This window comes from Heteronotia binoei, chromosome 21 (genome assembly GCF_032191835.1).
Source record: "Heteronotia binoei isolate CCM8104 ecotype False Entrance Well chromosome 21, APGP_CSIRO_Hbin_v1, whole genome shotgun sequence".
NCBI classification, from domain to species: Eukaryota; Metazoa; Chordata; class Lepidosauria; order Squamata; family Gekkonidae; genus Heteronotia; species Heteronotia binoei.
In genome coordinates, this window is record NC_083243.1 from 41,957,372 (window position 1) to 41,971,425 (window position 14,054).

The 14,054-nt window shown below is 45.0% G+C and overlaps 1 protein-coding gene across 1 annotated transcript; it reads left to right on the forward strand.

The window, feature by feature from the left end:
* Window positions 1-448: 448 nt before the first annotated feature.
* On the forward strand, window positions 449-10,767 carry LOC132589569 (splicing factor 3B subunit 2-like). Its single transcript, XM_060262333.1, has 3 exons — window positions 449-512; window positions 10,248-10,471; window positions 10,657-10,767. Exons 1-3 carry the CDS (start codon window positions 449-451, stop codon window positions 10,765-10,767), a joined length of 399 nt encoding a protein of 132 aa, XP_060118316.1.
* The last annotated feature ends 3,287 nt before the right edge of the window (window positions 10,768-14,054 follow it).

Genomic DNA, 14,054 nt, shown 5'->3' on the forward strand with positions numbered 1-14,054 from the left:
ATGGATTTACACTGGTTTTAATTGGGAATTTAGTGGAATATATGAATATTCAATAGCAGGATTTTATCAGGCTATGTTTACCATAATGCAACAATTATGCTTTTGTAACTTTTTGTAACTGCAGTTTAATATACCCAGTGGTTTATATACTACTTTAGAATGCTAATCACTAGCAACAAACTCACTGGCTGAAGTCTTGAAGCCTTAGCAATCCCTGAATAGTTATACAGCAACTGAGTCTCTGTCTCAGGGAACATTACCAAAATGAATGTATTTGTGGAGGTAGTCATGATCCCATGCCTGTAGGTTCTATTACTTGCCTTAAAAAAGAAAAGAAAAATTAGGCCCTGACCTGGATAGCCCAGGTAAACCTAATCTCATTAGATCTCAGAAGCTCAGCAGGGTTGACTCTGGCAAGTACTTGGATGGGAAACCTCCTTGGAATACCATGAATCAGGAGGCGGAGGGGAGGCTTTATTCAGACATCTCCCTGAATATCTTCCAGGCTGCCAGTAAGTCACCATAGGGTTGCCAAATCCTACCTTTATTATGATGGGGGATATTCTTCTTGTGTGATTTGTGTGTGTGACATCATCACACCAGGGACATTGTGCCTGGGATGCTCTAGCATTTGGGCAAAAACACCTCTATGGTACCATAGAGTTTTTTGCCCATATGCTACAGTGTCCCCGCATGACATGCCCGGTGTGATGATGTCACTTCCAGGTGACATCATCATATTGAACACATCATGCAATGACAGAGCTCTTTGGGAGCAGGGATCCCCCCACTAGCCAGCTTTGTGCCAGCGGGTTGGAGATTCCCAAACTGGTGGAAACCCCACCCGCGGCAGAAGCTTGGCAGGCCTAAGTCACAATGACTTCCAGGTTCTCCCTCTCTCTCTCTCTCTCACACACATACACACACACACACAACACCAAAAGAAAAGAAAAAGAAAAATAAGGCCTCATCTCTTCTGGTTTACAGTAGAGTTTCTGGTGATTCTTAGAGTTGCCCTTCATCATAAAAACATTACAGAAGCCATGCTGAATCAGGACAATGGCCCATCCAGTCCAACACCCTGACAAGATTTTGCACTAGGGCTTGTTCTGGGTGGAGAGCCCTTTTGCCTCCAGCATTTCTCTTGGTTTTCACACAAGCTGCCCTGGAGCTGCAAGTTGGCCCTCTGCTTTTCTTTGGCAAGCAGAAACCATTTGTAAGAGGATCTCACTTGCTGCAGAAAAGTGGCGCACCAACTCACAGCTCTGAGGCAGCTTGTGCGAAAACTGAGAGAAGCACTGGAAGCAAAAGGGCTAGTGAGAAATTGGTCCCTGTGTCACACAGTGGCCAACAATTAGGTAAAACTCAGGTAATTTCTGGGTAGCTCTAGGAATCAATAAGAACTGTATGATAAGAAATTCTTGCGAGTAGATGAGACCATATTTTTCTTTTCTTTTTTCTCCTGGGATGTTGCCCCCCCTCCTGATGACAACCCAATCTGAGATCAGGAGGGTGGCAACCCAGGAGATGGCCTTCTTGGCAGACGCATCAGAACCCTGGAACTTTCTGCCTTATATTGCTGTCTTCTGCCAGTGAGTGAAGACTTTTAAAAAATTTCATTCAGCATTTCCTCAGCAATAAATATAGTTGGGAGATCTGCTATGATTCCAAGAGATCTCCGGGCTCCATTAGGAGGTTGGCAACCCACGAAGGAGAGACAGAAGCAGAAAAATGGAGGCAGCTATGGAGGCCAGAAGGGGAAAGAAGAAATGGTGAGGGGAGGGAGAAATAAGATCCCTCTTGCAAGTCCTTATGCATTCCCACTTTTTAATATAAATAATGAAAGAGCTCTTTTAAAATAAAAATATTTTTTAAAATAACCCTGGGGATCTTGACCTAAAGGCCAAACTGCATGTGATGCTCAAGTCTGGTGTAATTTTTCCTGACTCTTCCCTCCCCTCCCATTTTGTAAAATGTACCCATAGAGGTTACATTCTACAGTACTAGAGAAGACCAGGAAAAGAGGATTCTTATGGTGCTTTCTTGCTGAAAATCACTTCCCTGAGAATCACTTTCTCCCTACCTGAATAAAAGATGAATACCTCTATCCTTTCCTCTTCTGGGGGAAAAGCAGCTTGGGAAGGGGAATGATTTCTTGCAAAACAGAGGGTTAAAAAGGCTGTCTGCCATACTGCAGATTTTAGCTTCCATTGCAGAATTTTGCAAGAAGAAAAAAAAGAAAAAGGAAAGGAAAGCATTAAAGAAAATCTGCACACAATTGAGCATCACGTGTAGCTTAGTCCTTAACAAACAGATGATTGATGGCTCAGGTTGCAACTGCTGACCCAAAGGAGCCCCACATGCCTTCAGGAATTGATTGGCAGGGCACAGCACCATGCTTCAGATCAAAAGGTAACAATCCCACTGATGGAGAGATGTGCCAGGCATACAAAAGAATCACAAACGTTGTGTGGAAAGTGCATAGGAACCGAATACTTATTATTTATGTGTTTCCAAAGTAACGGAGCTAGGAGATATGTTAGGAGATTAAGTGCCGCTGCTGAATAAGATTGTTTTCCTGGACTGTACCACTTTGCAATATGGCAAAGTTGCATTGCATGCCAACAGTTTCTCATGTTTTTAAAAAATCTCCCCCCACCCCCCAAAAAGAGAAAATTGCAGTACAACCCTGAGGGCTGCCAAGGTGGAGGCACTTGGCAGCAGTGCTGCTGGCCAGTTCTCTGATGGGAACCGGCTGAGGATTGGACAAATGCTGTGGCAGCAGGGCTGCAGGGGCCATAACCATGCCTGCATCACCAGCAACAGAGCTATCGGACCACAAATGAAATAAAGTGAGTTCAGCCAGCTCTGACTCAGCTAAGAACACTTTATTGCAAGAAAAAACAGTCACAAAGGAACACAGGCAAAACTGCACCTATATACAAAATGGACATGGTTAACCAATAGCAGGCAATAGTTGCTCCTATTGGCTCACTCCAGAATCCTTCATTTGCATCTCTTTGTTACAAGTTGTTACATGCCTAGCATCCTGATTGGCCAGTTCTACCAGGCTTCGAGATCCTGATTTGCAAGGAGGGCCTGCCTCAAGCTCAGGCAACAGAACACAGTAAAGCACAACACTTTTGGGGAGGGACAGTGGCTCAGTGGTAGAGCATCTGCTTGGTAAGCAGAAGATCCCAGGTTCAATCCCTGGCATCTCCAACTAAAAGGGTCCAGGCAAAAACCTTAGCTTGAGACCCTGGAGAGCCACTGCCAGTCTGAGTAGACAATACTGACTTCGATGGACCAAGGGTCTGATTCAGTATAAGGCAGCTTCATATGTTCATATGTTCAATACATAACAACAAATATTGCAGGGGTGCAATGGTATGGCTGTGATGGATCTGGGGGATCTAACCAAATAGAAGGCAGCAGCCATGGAGACTCAACTGCAGGGTCACATGAACTACAGTTGCCAGGTCTCCCTTGGCCACTGGCAGGGGATGAGTGGTGATAGATCCAGGTTGAAAAACTCAAGCGTTTTGGGGATAGAGCCTGGGAAAGACAGAGACCTAAGTGGGGCACAATACCCTAGACTAATCCTCTGAAGCAGCTGTTTCCTCTGGAGAAATTGATCTCTCTAGTCTGGAGATAAGCTGTAACTTGGGGGGGATCCCCAGGTCCCCTTTGGAGGCTGGCATCCCTAACTTGAGCAGAGTGGCAGGTGAGCAGCCATGTCCATGACAAACAAGCCACCTCCCTGCCACCCCTGCCACACAGAATAGAGGAAGCAGCACAAAAATAAGGAGAAAGAAGCCCCACACAAACCCTTATGCTGGGAGCATTCCCAAGCAGGTCCACTCAGAAGCAAGCACTGTGAAGCAACAGGGATGAACTTCAGGATGATCCTTGGGAAAGTGGTAACAGCAACAAGCCACCATTTGCAACACCCCAAGACTGTGATGTGCATGTGTGTGTATGCCTTTAAGGAAGTCCTCATAAACTAGTATCTGTTCCTCCCCTCTAGGCCTGTATGTAGGACTGCCCACTTGAGGTTGATACCTCGAGATTTTTAAGGGTTGGAGCTTAAGAAGGGTGGGGAGGGGAGGGACTTCAGTGAGGTATAGTGTCATAAAGTCCACCTTCCAAAACCACCATTTTGTCCAGGTGAACTAATCTCTGTTGCCTGGAGAACAGTTGTAACCCCAGGAAATCTCCAGTCACCACCTGGAAGACGGAAACACTAATGGAAGAAGCCTCACTTAGTTCTAATTCTCTATGTGTGGGCTGTGTGTGAAGCAATACAGAAGCATATTATTGAAGCTGCCTGTCTCCCATGTGCTATCTGGATAGGTAACCTTAGTCTACCACAGTGCTTGTCAGTACTTCCCCTGGTGCCTGTTTAGCTTCTCAGAAAATGGATAAGGCCATTGTAAGGCAGGATTTCTTATTGACGATCTTTATTCAAATGAAAGAGTTTTCCATGGCTGCAACAACAACTGCAGCTCCTGGAGGATCAGGAGGACTGGTAAGAAGAAGAGTTGTTTTTTATATCCTGCTTTTTTCCACTGTAAGAAGTCTCAAAACAGCTTACAGTTGCCTTCCTTTCTATTCCCCACAACAATAGAAAAGAGCAGGAGTTCAGTACCACCTTAAAGACTAACAAAATTTGTGGCAGGGCATGAGCTTTTGTGAGCCAATTTGGTGCAGTGGTTAAGAGCATGGAGTCTAATCTGGAGGAATTGGGTCTGATTCCCCACCCCTCCACATACAGCTGCTGGTGTGACCTTAGGTCAGTCACAAGTTCTCTCAGAGTTGTTCTCTCAAGAGCAGTTCTTGAAAGAGCTTTCTCAGCCCTACCTACCTCACAGTGTGTCTATTGAAGGGAAAGGAATGGAAAGGAGAAGGTAAGTTGCTCTGAGACTCCAAATGAAAGGCGGGGTATAAATCCAATCCCTTTTCTCTCTCACGAAAGCTCATGCCTTGCCACAAATTTTGTTGGTCTTTAAGGTGCGACTGAACTCTTGCTGTTTTCCACTGCTACAGACCAATTCAGCTACCTTTCTTGATCTATCTCCCAACAACAGGCACCTTGTGAGGTAGGTGGGGCTGAGAGTTCTGAAAGAACTGTGTCTGGCCCAAGGTCACCCAGCAGGTTTCATGTGGAAGAGGGGAAGAATCAAACCTGGCTCTCCAGAGTAGAATCCACCACTCTTAACTACTACATCACACTGACTCACAAGCACCCAAGCTTCTGGGTCTATTTCCCTTTCAGGCTTTCTTTGTTTTTCTCTCCCCACCCCACCCCACCCCACCCCCCGCACAGCTTCCCTTCATTTCTTGTTATTCCCCTTCTGTGATTCTTTACAAAGCAAGAAAGAAGGTAAATAGGGTTGCCTGGCAACCAGTGGGAGGGTTGTGGGGGCAATATCCTGGGAGAAAAAAAGAAAAAGAGGGCTTGTGTACTTATGGGAAGTCCAGACAACTAGATAAGCAGCCAGTGGCAGGGCTCTCAGCCCTATCCCAGTGCCTGGAGGTGGTTGTCCAATAGTTTAAGGGGGGAGCTTATGACTGCTTCCTATAGCAGTGGGCAATGGGACCTGGGGTCAGCCCTAGACTTATGGTGATTATCATGTATGGATCCATGTATGGATCACATATGGTGATCTCCTGCAGCAGTCAATTCAATGTTCTCTCTAAGGCTGGGTACAGACCAGCAGCTTTGGGCATACCAGAGGCATCCCAAATTGTGCCACCCCAAACTGCAGCAGCCAAATCCTGATCAAATGCTCCAGCGCAATGCGCCTGTACAGAAAGCATTTTGGTGCATTCACACAGTGGTTGTACACCACCCTCTTAGTGCAGTTTGGTTTTTTTCCCTTTACCTTTTTAGTGATCATGCACTCATGTGCACATGCCCTGGGTAGTTTTTTTTTTTTTTTAAAGAATACCAGTGATGGTGAGTGCCTAAAGCAGATTGGCAGGTTCACACCACCAATCCGCCTCGCTTGCATGTTCCCCATTCAGACGCCAGGAAAGGAGTGGAGCAAAAGAAATTGCTACCATTTCCTAAGTGGTAGCTATTTGATCCACCTCAGAGACATCAGAGTACGGGGTGAATGCGGGAGCAGGACAGGCAGCAGCTGAGACTGTCTGACCTTGCTTTTTTAAATCCGCTTGTTTGCTGTCCTTATTTTGATTCAAATTGGCTGTCAGTATTCAGCCTATGGCGGAGTGCTGTGAGCAGAAATTCTACTTTGTGAGCTACTAGCATCAAAGTTGTGAACAAATTCTTTTAAATGATATTTTATGTTCAATGTTTAAATCATTCTTAAAAAAAATAGTTTAAAAGAATTTGTTCTGAGATTTTGCTAGTTTATTTTGCTTGTAGACATCACTAGTAATGAGGTACGTGGCGGATAGTGGGAAAAGGATATTTACAGTAATCAGTTTCTTTGTTATTTTATTGTTCATATTGTTAAATAAAATGAAAAAAATAAAAAAATGTTCTTTTAAAAAACTGCACATATATTTCATACAAAAAATTTAAAAATGAAAGCCATGTTGTACCTTTTATTAAAAGCAGCCAAAACAAGATCGTTTCAAGAAACAGAAACATTATCAACATGTTGGTTATCTCTTTCCAAAGTTTTCAGAACGTTTTAAAATGAGCTTCTCTTTTTGAAAACTGAGACAAATTTTTTTGTCTTCTGGTATACAGTAAACAAGTCAGACTCAAAGACTGAATTTTAAAAAGCAGCAAAGATCAAAAGAGAATTCTAGATAAAGGTTTTAGAGAAGGAAACAAAAATAGATATACAGATAATCTCAGAGTTCTTATGAAGGACAAGAAAACAAAACAAAGCAAAAGCAGCTGAAAAACAAAGGCCATAGAAGAGCAGGTAATTCAAACATTTATACTTGCAGTGAACAATTAGTCAGTCATCTACATGAAATCATTTAAGGTGCTGGTCATACTCATACTCAGTCCCGTGGCGCGGAGTAGTAAAGCAGCAGTACTGCAGTACTGTGATCTGAACTCTCTGCTCACGACCTGAGTTCGATTCCAGCAGAAGCTGGTTTCAGGTAGCCAGCCCAAAGTTGACTCAGCCTTCCATCCTTCTGAGGTCGGTAAAATGAGTACCCAGCTTGCTGGGGGGAAAGTGCAAAAGACTGGGGAAGGCAATGTCAAACCATCCCGTAAAAAGTCTGCCATGAAAATGTGAAAGCAACGTCATCCCAGAGTCGGAAACAACTGGTGCTTGCACAGGGGACCTTTCCTTTCCATACTTATACAAGAAGAAGAAAATGGAATCATATAATTAACATAGAGCTTGACAAGGCAACTTTAAATTCTAAAGCCTTTTGAACAAAATGGTTAAGAACTACAGAAACCTCAACTGCACAATTTACTGAAAATCTACCATTGGTGAGGCCTTCAATGGGTAAAAATTGCACTTACAAAATATCCTTGCATGCAAAGACTAAATACATTGACCAAGCCAATCCGGCTGAAATCTTCACTCAAGCCTCCCATCCACTGCCATGCTGGCCCTCAAGCCAGCAACTCTTCGTCTTACCTGAAATGTGGCCTCCACTTCCAGTGCTCCAGTCCCCACCCCCTTCACACTGCCACAAAGCTTTAGCAACAAAGGATGCCTAAACCCAGGCTTGAGATGCAAGAGCAGCCAAGCAACTCAGAGATACAAAGAAGAGTTGGTTTTATACCCTGCTCTTCACCAGGGCTTTTTTTGTAGCAGGAACTCCTTTGCATATTAGGCCACACACCCCTGATGTAGCCAATCATCCAAGAGCTTGCAGTGCCTACTGTGAGCTCCAGGAGGATTGGCTACATCAGGGGTGTGTAGCCTAATATGCAAAGGAGTTCCTGCTACAAAAAAAGCCCTGCTCTTCACTACCCAAAGGAGTCTTGGAGTGGCATACTGCCTTCCTTTCTCCACAAAAGACATCCTGTGAGGTAGGCGGGGCTGAGAGAGCTCTTGAGAGAGCAGCTCTGAGAGAACTGTGACTGGTTACCCAGTCAGCTGCATGTGGAGGAGTGGGGAATCAAACCTGGTTTTTCAGATTAGAATATGCTACTCTTAGCCACTACACCACAGCTCTCAAGCCCCCTCCTCCCACCATCTTCATCCAAGATCACTTTTAACCTTTCACCTCTCTGCTCTGTAATACTTCTGGTCTGCTGTTGCCAAGGAGACAGCCTCCTGCACTTGAAACAGTTCCCATAAAATAGGAACATCTATTTTACAGACCACAGGGCTTTCTTAAAGAGGTAGGAACCCATTTTTTTTCCAGTTTCTTTCTCTCAGGCTATTTGAAGCTGATGGGGGCAGTGACGTTCAATGTGGCCAAGTGCAAAGTAATGCACATTGGGGCCAAAAATCCCAGCTACAAATACAAGTTGATGGGATGTGAACTGGCAGAGACTGACCAAGAGAGAGATCTTGGGGTCATGGTAGATAACTCACTGAAAATGTCAAGACAGTGTGGGATTACAATAAAAAAGGCCAATGCCATGCTGGGAATTATTAGGAAGGGAATTGAAAACAAATCAGCCAGTATCATAATGCCCCTGTATAAATCGATGGTGCGGTCTCATTTGAAATACTGTGTACAATTCTGGTCACCACACATCAAAAAGGATATTATAGCATTGGAAAAAGTGCAGAAAAGAGCAACTAGAATGATTAAAGGGTTGGAACACTTTCCCTATGAAGAAAGGTTAAAACGCTTGGGGCTCTTTAGCTTGGAGAAACGTCGACTGCGGGGTGACATGATAGAAGTTTACAAGATAATGCATGGGATGGAGAAAGTAGGAAAAAAAGTACTTTTCTCCCTTTCTCACAATACAAGAACTTGTGGGCATTCGATGAAATTGCTGAGCAGTTGGGTTAAAATGGATAAAAGGAAGTACTTCTTCACCCAAAGGGTGATTAACATGTGGAATTCACTGCCACAGGAGGTGGTGGCAGCTACAAGCATAGCCAGCTTCAAGAGGGGGTTAGATAAAAATATGGAGCAGAGGTCCATCAGCAGAGTGACACAGAGTGTTGGACTGGATGGGCCATTGGCCTGATCCAACATGGCTTCTCTTATGTTCTTATGTAAAAGAAGGCATATGCACCCTCCCCCTTCCCCAGCTACCTGGGTTCTAATGCCACTGTCCTGCTGAGCTTCAAATTGGCCTTGCAGAAGCACTTCTTCTGCAATCTGTCTTGCAGCTGGTGGGGGTGGCACAAAGCCTTGAGCCACCCCTGTTTGCCACACTAAGCCAACACCCAAAATGTGTGGGATTCTTCTGGCCCACAGGCCACCACAGAAGAAAAGGACAACCATAGAAGAAAAGGGGTGGGGCTGGTGAGAAGAAGTGGCTGGTTGACCTCGCAGGCCCAATTGCCTGAGAGGGGATGCTGACACCTCCACTTTGAGCATTGGGTAAGTGTTGGTTCTTTTGTTAGTATGATTTACTATGGCTGGGCTAACTGCACTATGTATCTCCTAGTTTTTTTGTTTATGTTGGTTCCAGTGAAAGTATTTGATTTTTCTGCGACCATGAAGAAGACTACAATTGAAACATACAAGTAAACCTAGGTTGCATGCAGTTGCTTCTGCTTTCATCCACAAGGCCAGACAGCCTTCACTGTTGCACTTGCTATCTTCCAGTGTATTAGATGCACTTGGAACTATAAAGGATTTGGATTTACTATATGTACTTTGGATGACTGTAGGAAACATTGTAGTACCACATGTGCATTCATTGATTTTAAGACTTTATTAAGCAAGTCGGAGTACAAAATATCTTTGATGTGGCAGGTAGGGTTCAGGTTTACAGATGTGCATGATCATGTAACCAGCTACCTCTCCCTGTGCCTTGCTGGGAAATATAGTCTAGAAGCTGCAGCTGTGGTCAAGGTGATCTTTCACTTGCATCCGCTTGCACCAGTGTGTTGAGCTGAAGGCCATGGCTAAGAAGAGCAGTGCCACTCTGTTCAGCCCCAGCACCACCCACACCCTCTCAGCTTCCACAACACAGGCACATGACTCTGTGTCTCCTGCCTGCTCTCTCCCCCCAACCAATATCTCAGGAATTTTGGCCATGCACTGGGCAAAAAATCCTTGTGCTATGGGCTAAAAACATGTGCTAGCACATCCTAGCACAGCTTAGAGGGAACACTGCACACCACCCCCTTTCAAAATCTCAAAAGTGCCTGCACACTCAATAAAAGTTAGGGACACGAGACCCCAGGGACTCCCAAGAGGGGGTATTCCTGTGGGATCATCAATTGGCCTGCCAGGCCCAAGACCCCAAGGCCCTCTACCTCCTCCTGGAGAGGACAGTTGTGAGATTGATGACTATGGTGTGGGCCCCAAGATCCCTCAGCCTCTGGAGAAGAGCCTTCAGCTGAAGGAGATGCAGCAGGGAGAGCTCACATGCAGATGGCCTCAGCTGGCATCTCTGTTTCAGATACAGAGTTGGATGCATCTGCTCTGTTCAAAAAAGAGAAAAACCAGAAAGGGCAGAAATGGAAGAAAAAGAAGCACCACCACACGGCGTGGAAAGAGGGCCCAGCTACCCAGGAAGCTGAAAGGCATGGGGATGAGTCAGGGGCTGAAGGACCTGTGGGGACTGAGTAGGTCACAGAGGAGCCTGAAATCTATGACCCCAATTTCATTTTCTTTAAGAGAATCTTTGAAGCTTTCAAGTTGATTGATGATGTGAAAAAAGACAAGGAGAAAGACAAATGAATGTGAGGGCGATCTGGCTGTGACCTTTGTCACCCCATTGGTTGCCAGGGTTGATTCAGCTGATCTGGCTGGCTAGGCAAGTGTCCTCTACCTTTCTCACTGTTTTGTATGTGTCCCTCCTGAAGCTGCATGCTCATTGGAAGAGTATGGCCCTCCCAGTTAGGGACTCCAGCTGTTTGGTGTAGTGGCTTAGTGTGCGGACTCTTATCTGGGAGAACTGGGTTTGATTCCCCACTCCTCCACTTGCACCTGCTGGAATGGCCTTGGGTCTGCCATAGCTCTGGCAGAGGTTGTCCTTGAAAGGGAAGCTGCTATGAGAATCCTCTCAGCCCCATCCACCTCACAGGGTGTCTGTTGTGAGGGAGGAAAGTAAAGGAGATTGTGAGCCACTCTGAGACTCTGAGATTCGGAGTGGAGGGCGGGATATAAATCAAATTTTTTCTCCTTCTCCTTTGTGGAATACGCCTTTATCTGGGTCTGTCCCCAGTTCTTCAGATGTTGTCAGCAGCACTAAAAGCAGTCCATTTCCTTGGGCTTGGAAAGCTGTCATGAAACAACTGCTGAAAAATAAAGTAAAACATACTTTAACCTCACCCCCTCCCCTTTCAACAGAAATTACAATGTGGCGCAACTAAGGTTTGAATTCTCTCTCTGTTGTAGAAATATGCTGGGTGGCCTTGGCCTTGGGCCACTCATGCACTTTCAGGATAACCTACCTCACAGGGGTTTTGTGAGGATAAAAAGTTGGAGAAGAGAATGATATAACCTGCTTTGGCTCCCCAGTGGAGAAAATGCCATTGAAACTCATTCTTGGAAGAGCATATATATCACATGATTTTTTGGAATGTTTTATTTTTAACTATTTAGAGGGTTTGGTGAATACTAGAGTGATGCCCAAATATGATGGCATCACTTTTGGTTCAAGCTGGCAGTTACATTGTAGCATCAACACAACACCCATCAGATGGGTTCCAGCCTCCCTGGAATCTCCCACCACGTACCAGCTCTGGGCTGGCACTCCCTGCATGTCCTCAGTTTGGCCATGGACATAGACTTTTTATGTTTCTGGGGCCGGCAGCTTCTCAGTGTTGCCACACAGATAGAAAACCCCCCCTCCTGCCTTTTTTAAAGGAAAACCAAACAACAAAGCAAAAAGCTGATTCTGCCCAGGAGGCCCTTTGTGTCTAGCAGTCCATTTGGGACTGGGCCCTCTGTCCCATGCTACAAATGTTGAGGCAGTGCATACTATGCTTTCTCAAAATCCCAACAGTGCTTAAGCTTCTTAGGTTTGGAGGCCCTTGCTCTACATAGTTTTGTGGACATTGAAGGGCATCACAGACTTGTCATTGCTCCATTTTGAGTGGCTGAACACCACTGGTCTGGGGCTTCATGACCACAACACTGATTGGCTCAACATGTGTAACAAACAAAACTCTGGCATGCTAACTACATAGTTTTGCAGTCACTGGTGGATTCTGTTGTCAGACTCTGGTAAAAATAACACAAGAGGTGAGGAGAAATAGGTGAATGTAGGGGCCAGAAATAAGTAAATAGGCCAGAAATCAGTGAAACATAATGTGGAGAAAAAATAATTTGGTTGAACAGCTAATGGAATTGGTTGAAGGTGCCAAAGAAACTGTATTTAGCTGTCTCCTTCAGACATTTAACAATGAGTTAAAGTACCCCTGAGGCTGACAAAGCACTAAGCAACTAGTTTACAAGATAAAAGGAATAATTGGTGATTTCAATTTTACAGGATAAAAGGAATAATTTCAATCTCACACATTTATTTAAAATATTTACATCCTGTCTGTTCTACTGTTTGAGATGGCTTCAAAATTAATTAAAATTAGCCATTGACAACAAATAATCCCATTTAATGTGACCAACAGTCCAAGAAGACAAAACACTACAAAACTAGCATAACAAAGGCATGAGAGATGTAACAGCAGATGTAACAAAATCAATAGTTAAGTACATATTTAACATCTGTGAAGTCAGTGGGACATAGTGGTTAGAGTCTCAAATTAGAACAAGATAAAGTTCTATTATTACTAAAACTAAAGTACTGTTATTATTGTTTATTGTTGTGAGCTGCCCTGGGCCTGCTTTGGCGGGGAGGGCGGGATATAAATCTAATAAATCAAATCAAAGTTGACCTATGGCTGGTTTTAAATAGGAATTAACTAAATATGGCTGAGCAGAAGGGGAAAGTGGGTTGTGAACCGCCATATGCTTTCTGAAAAAAGCACAGGTGACACAGAGAGAAAGGAATCTAGGTGACTGTTCAGGGCTGGCTCGCCTGCTAAGCAAACTAGGCAGTTGCCTAGGGCGCCAAGAGATGGGGTCAGCAAATTGGGCTCTCCCCCCCGGTGCCCCATGCCAGTGCTTAGTTTGCTTCCCTCCCCCCACCGCGGCCACCGCTAGCCCCCTCTGCCCCCCCACACCACCACCACCACCACTGCAGAGCTCCACTTATTCACCCCCTTCCCCTCTCTCCATGACTAAAACTAAGCTTTACTGGCTTCGCAGCCCGCGCCTGTGCATTTTTGTTAAGAGACTCTTAACCAAATGCACAGGCACGGGCTGCGAAGTGGCAGAGCTTAGTTTTAGTTGTAGAGAGTAGGGGGAGGGGGGCGAGTGAGCGGAGTGTGATGATGGGGGGGGGCAGGCGAGCGGGGGGGTGGGTGAGCAGAGCGCAGCGGGGGGGGGCACCCCGTGACTGTTCTTATATTGAACAAGAAACCTGCCTTACACTTACTGGTACTATTGGTTGATCAAAGTCTGTATTGTCTACTTAGACTGGCAGTAGCTCTCCAAGGTCTCAGGTCTTCCACACAATCTACTACTTTTAATTGGAGGTACTAGAGATTGAATTTGGGACCTTCTGCATGCAAATCAGATGATTTACCACTGACCTACATTTCTACCCCACAAGGACAGGGAACTGTCACCCACACAATGGGAAAACTTTGCAGACCTTTCCAAAGCATCGCTGTATGAGAGAGTATTGCATCCTGCAGACTGGGCTGCAAAGTGAATGGGTCAGTTTTGATTCACCAGTAGTTTTAAAGGGTTGTAACAGGTCAGCACCACTAGTTTGGTAACAGATGGCACCTGTAAAACCAAATTTTGCTTCTGTGTAAATTTAATCTTTTCTATCAATGACTGGTGCCATTTGTTTTTCTCCTTCTGGCTATTCAACATGGAGATTTGGGGACGGAGCCTGGGGAAGACAGAGACCTCAGTGAAATACAATGGCATACAGTCCACTTTCCAAAGTATCA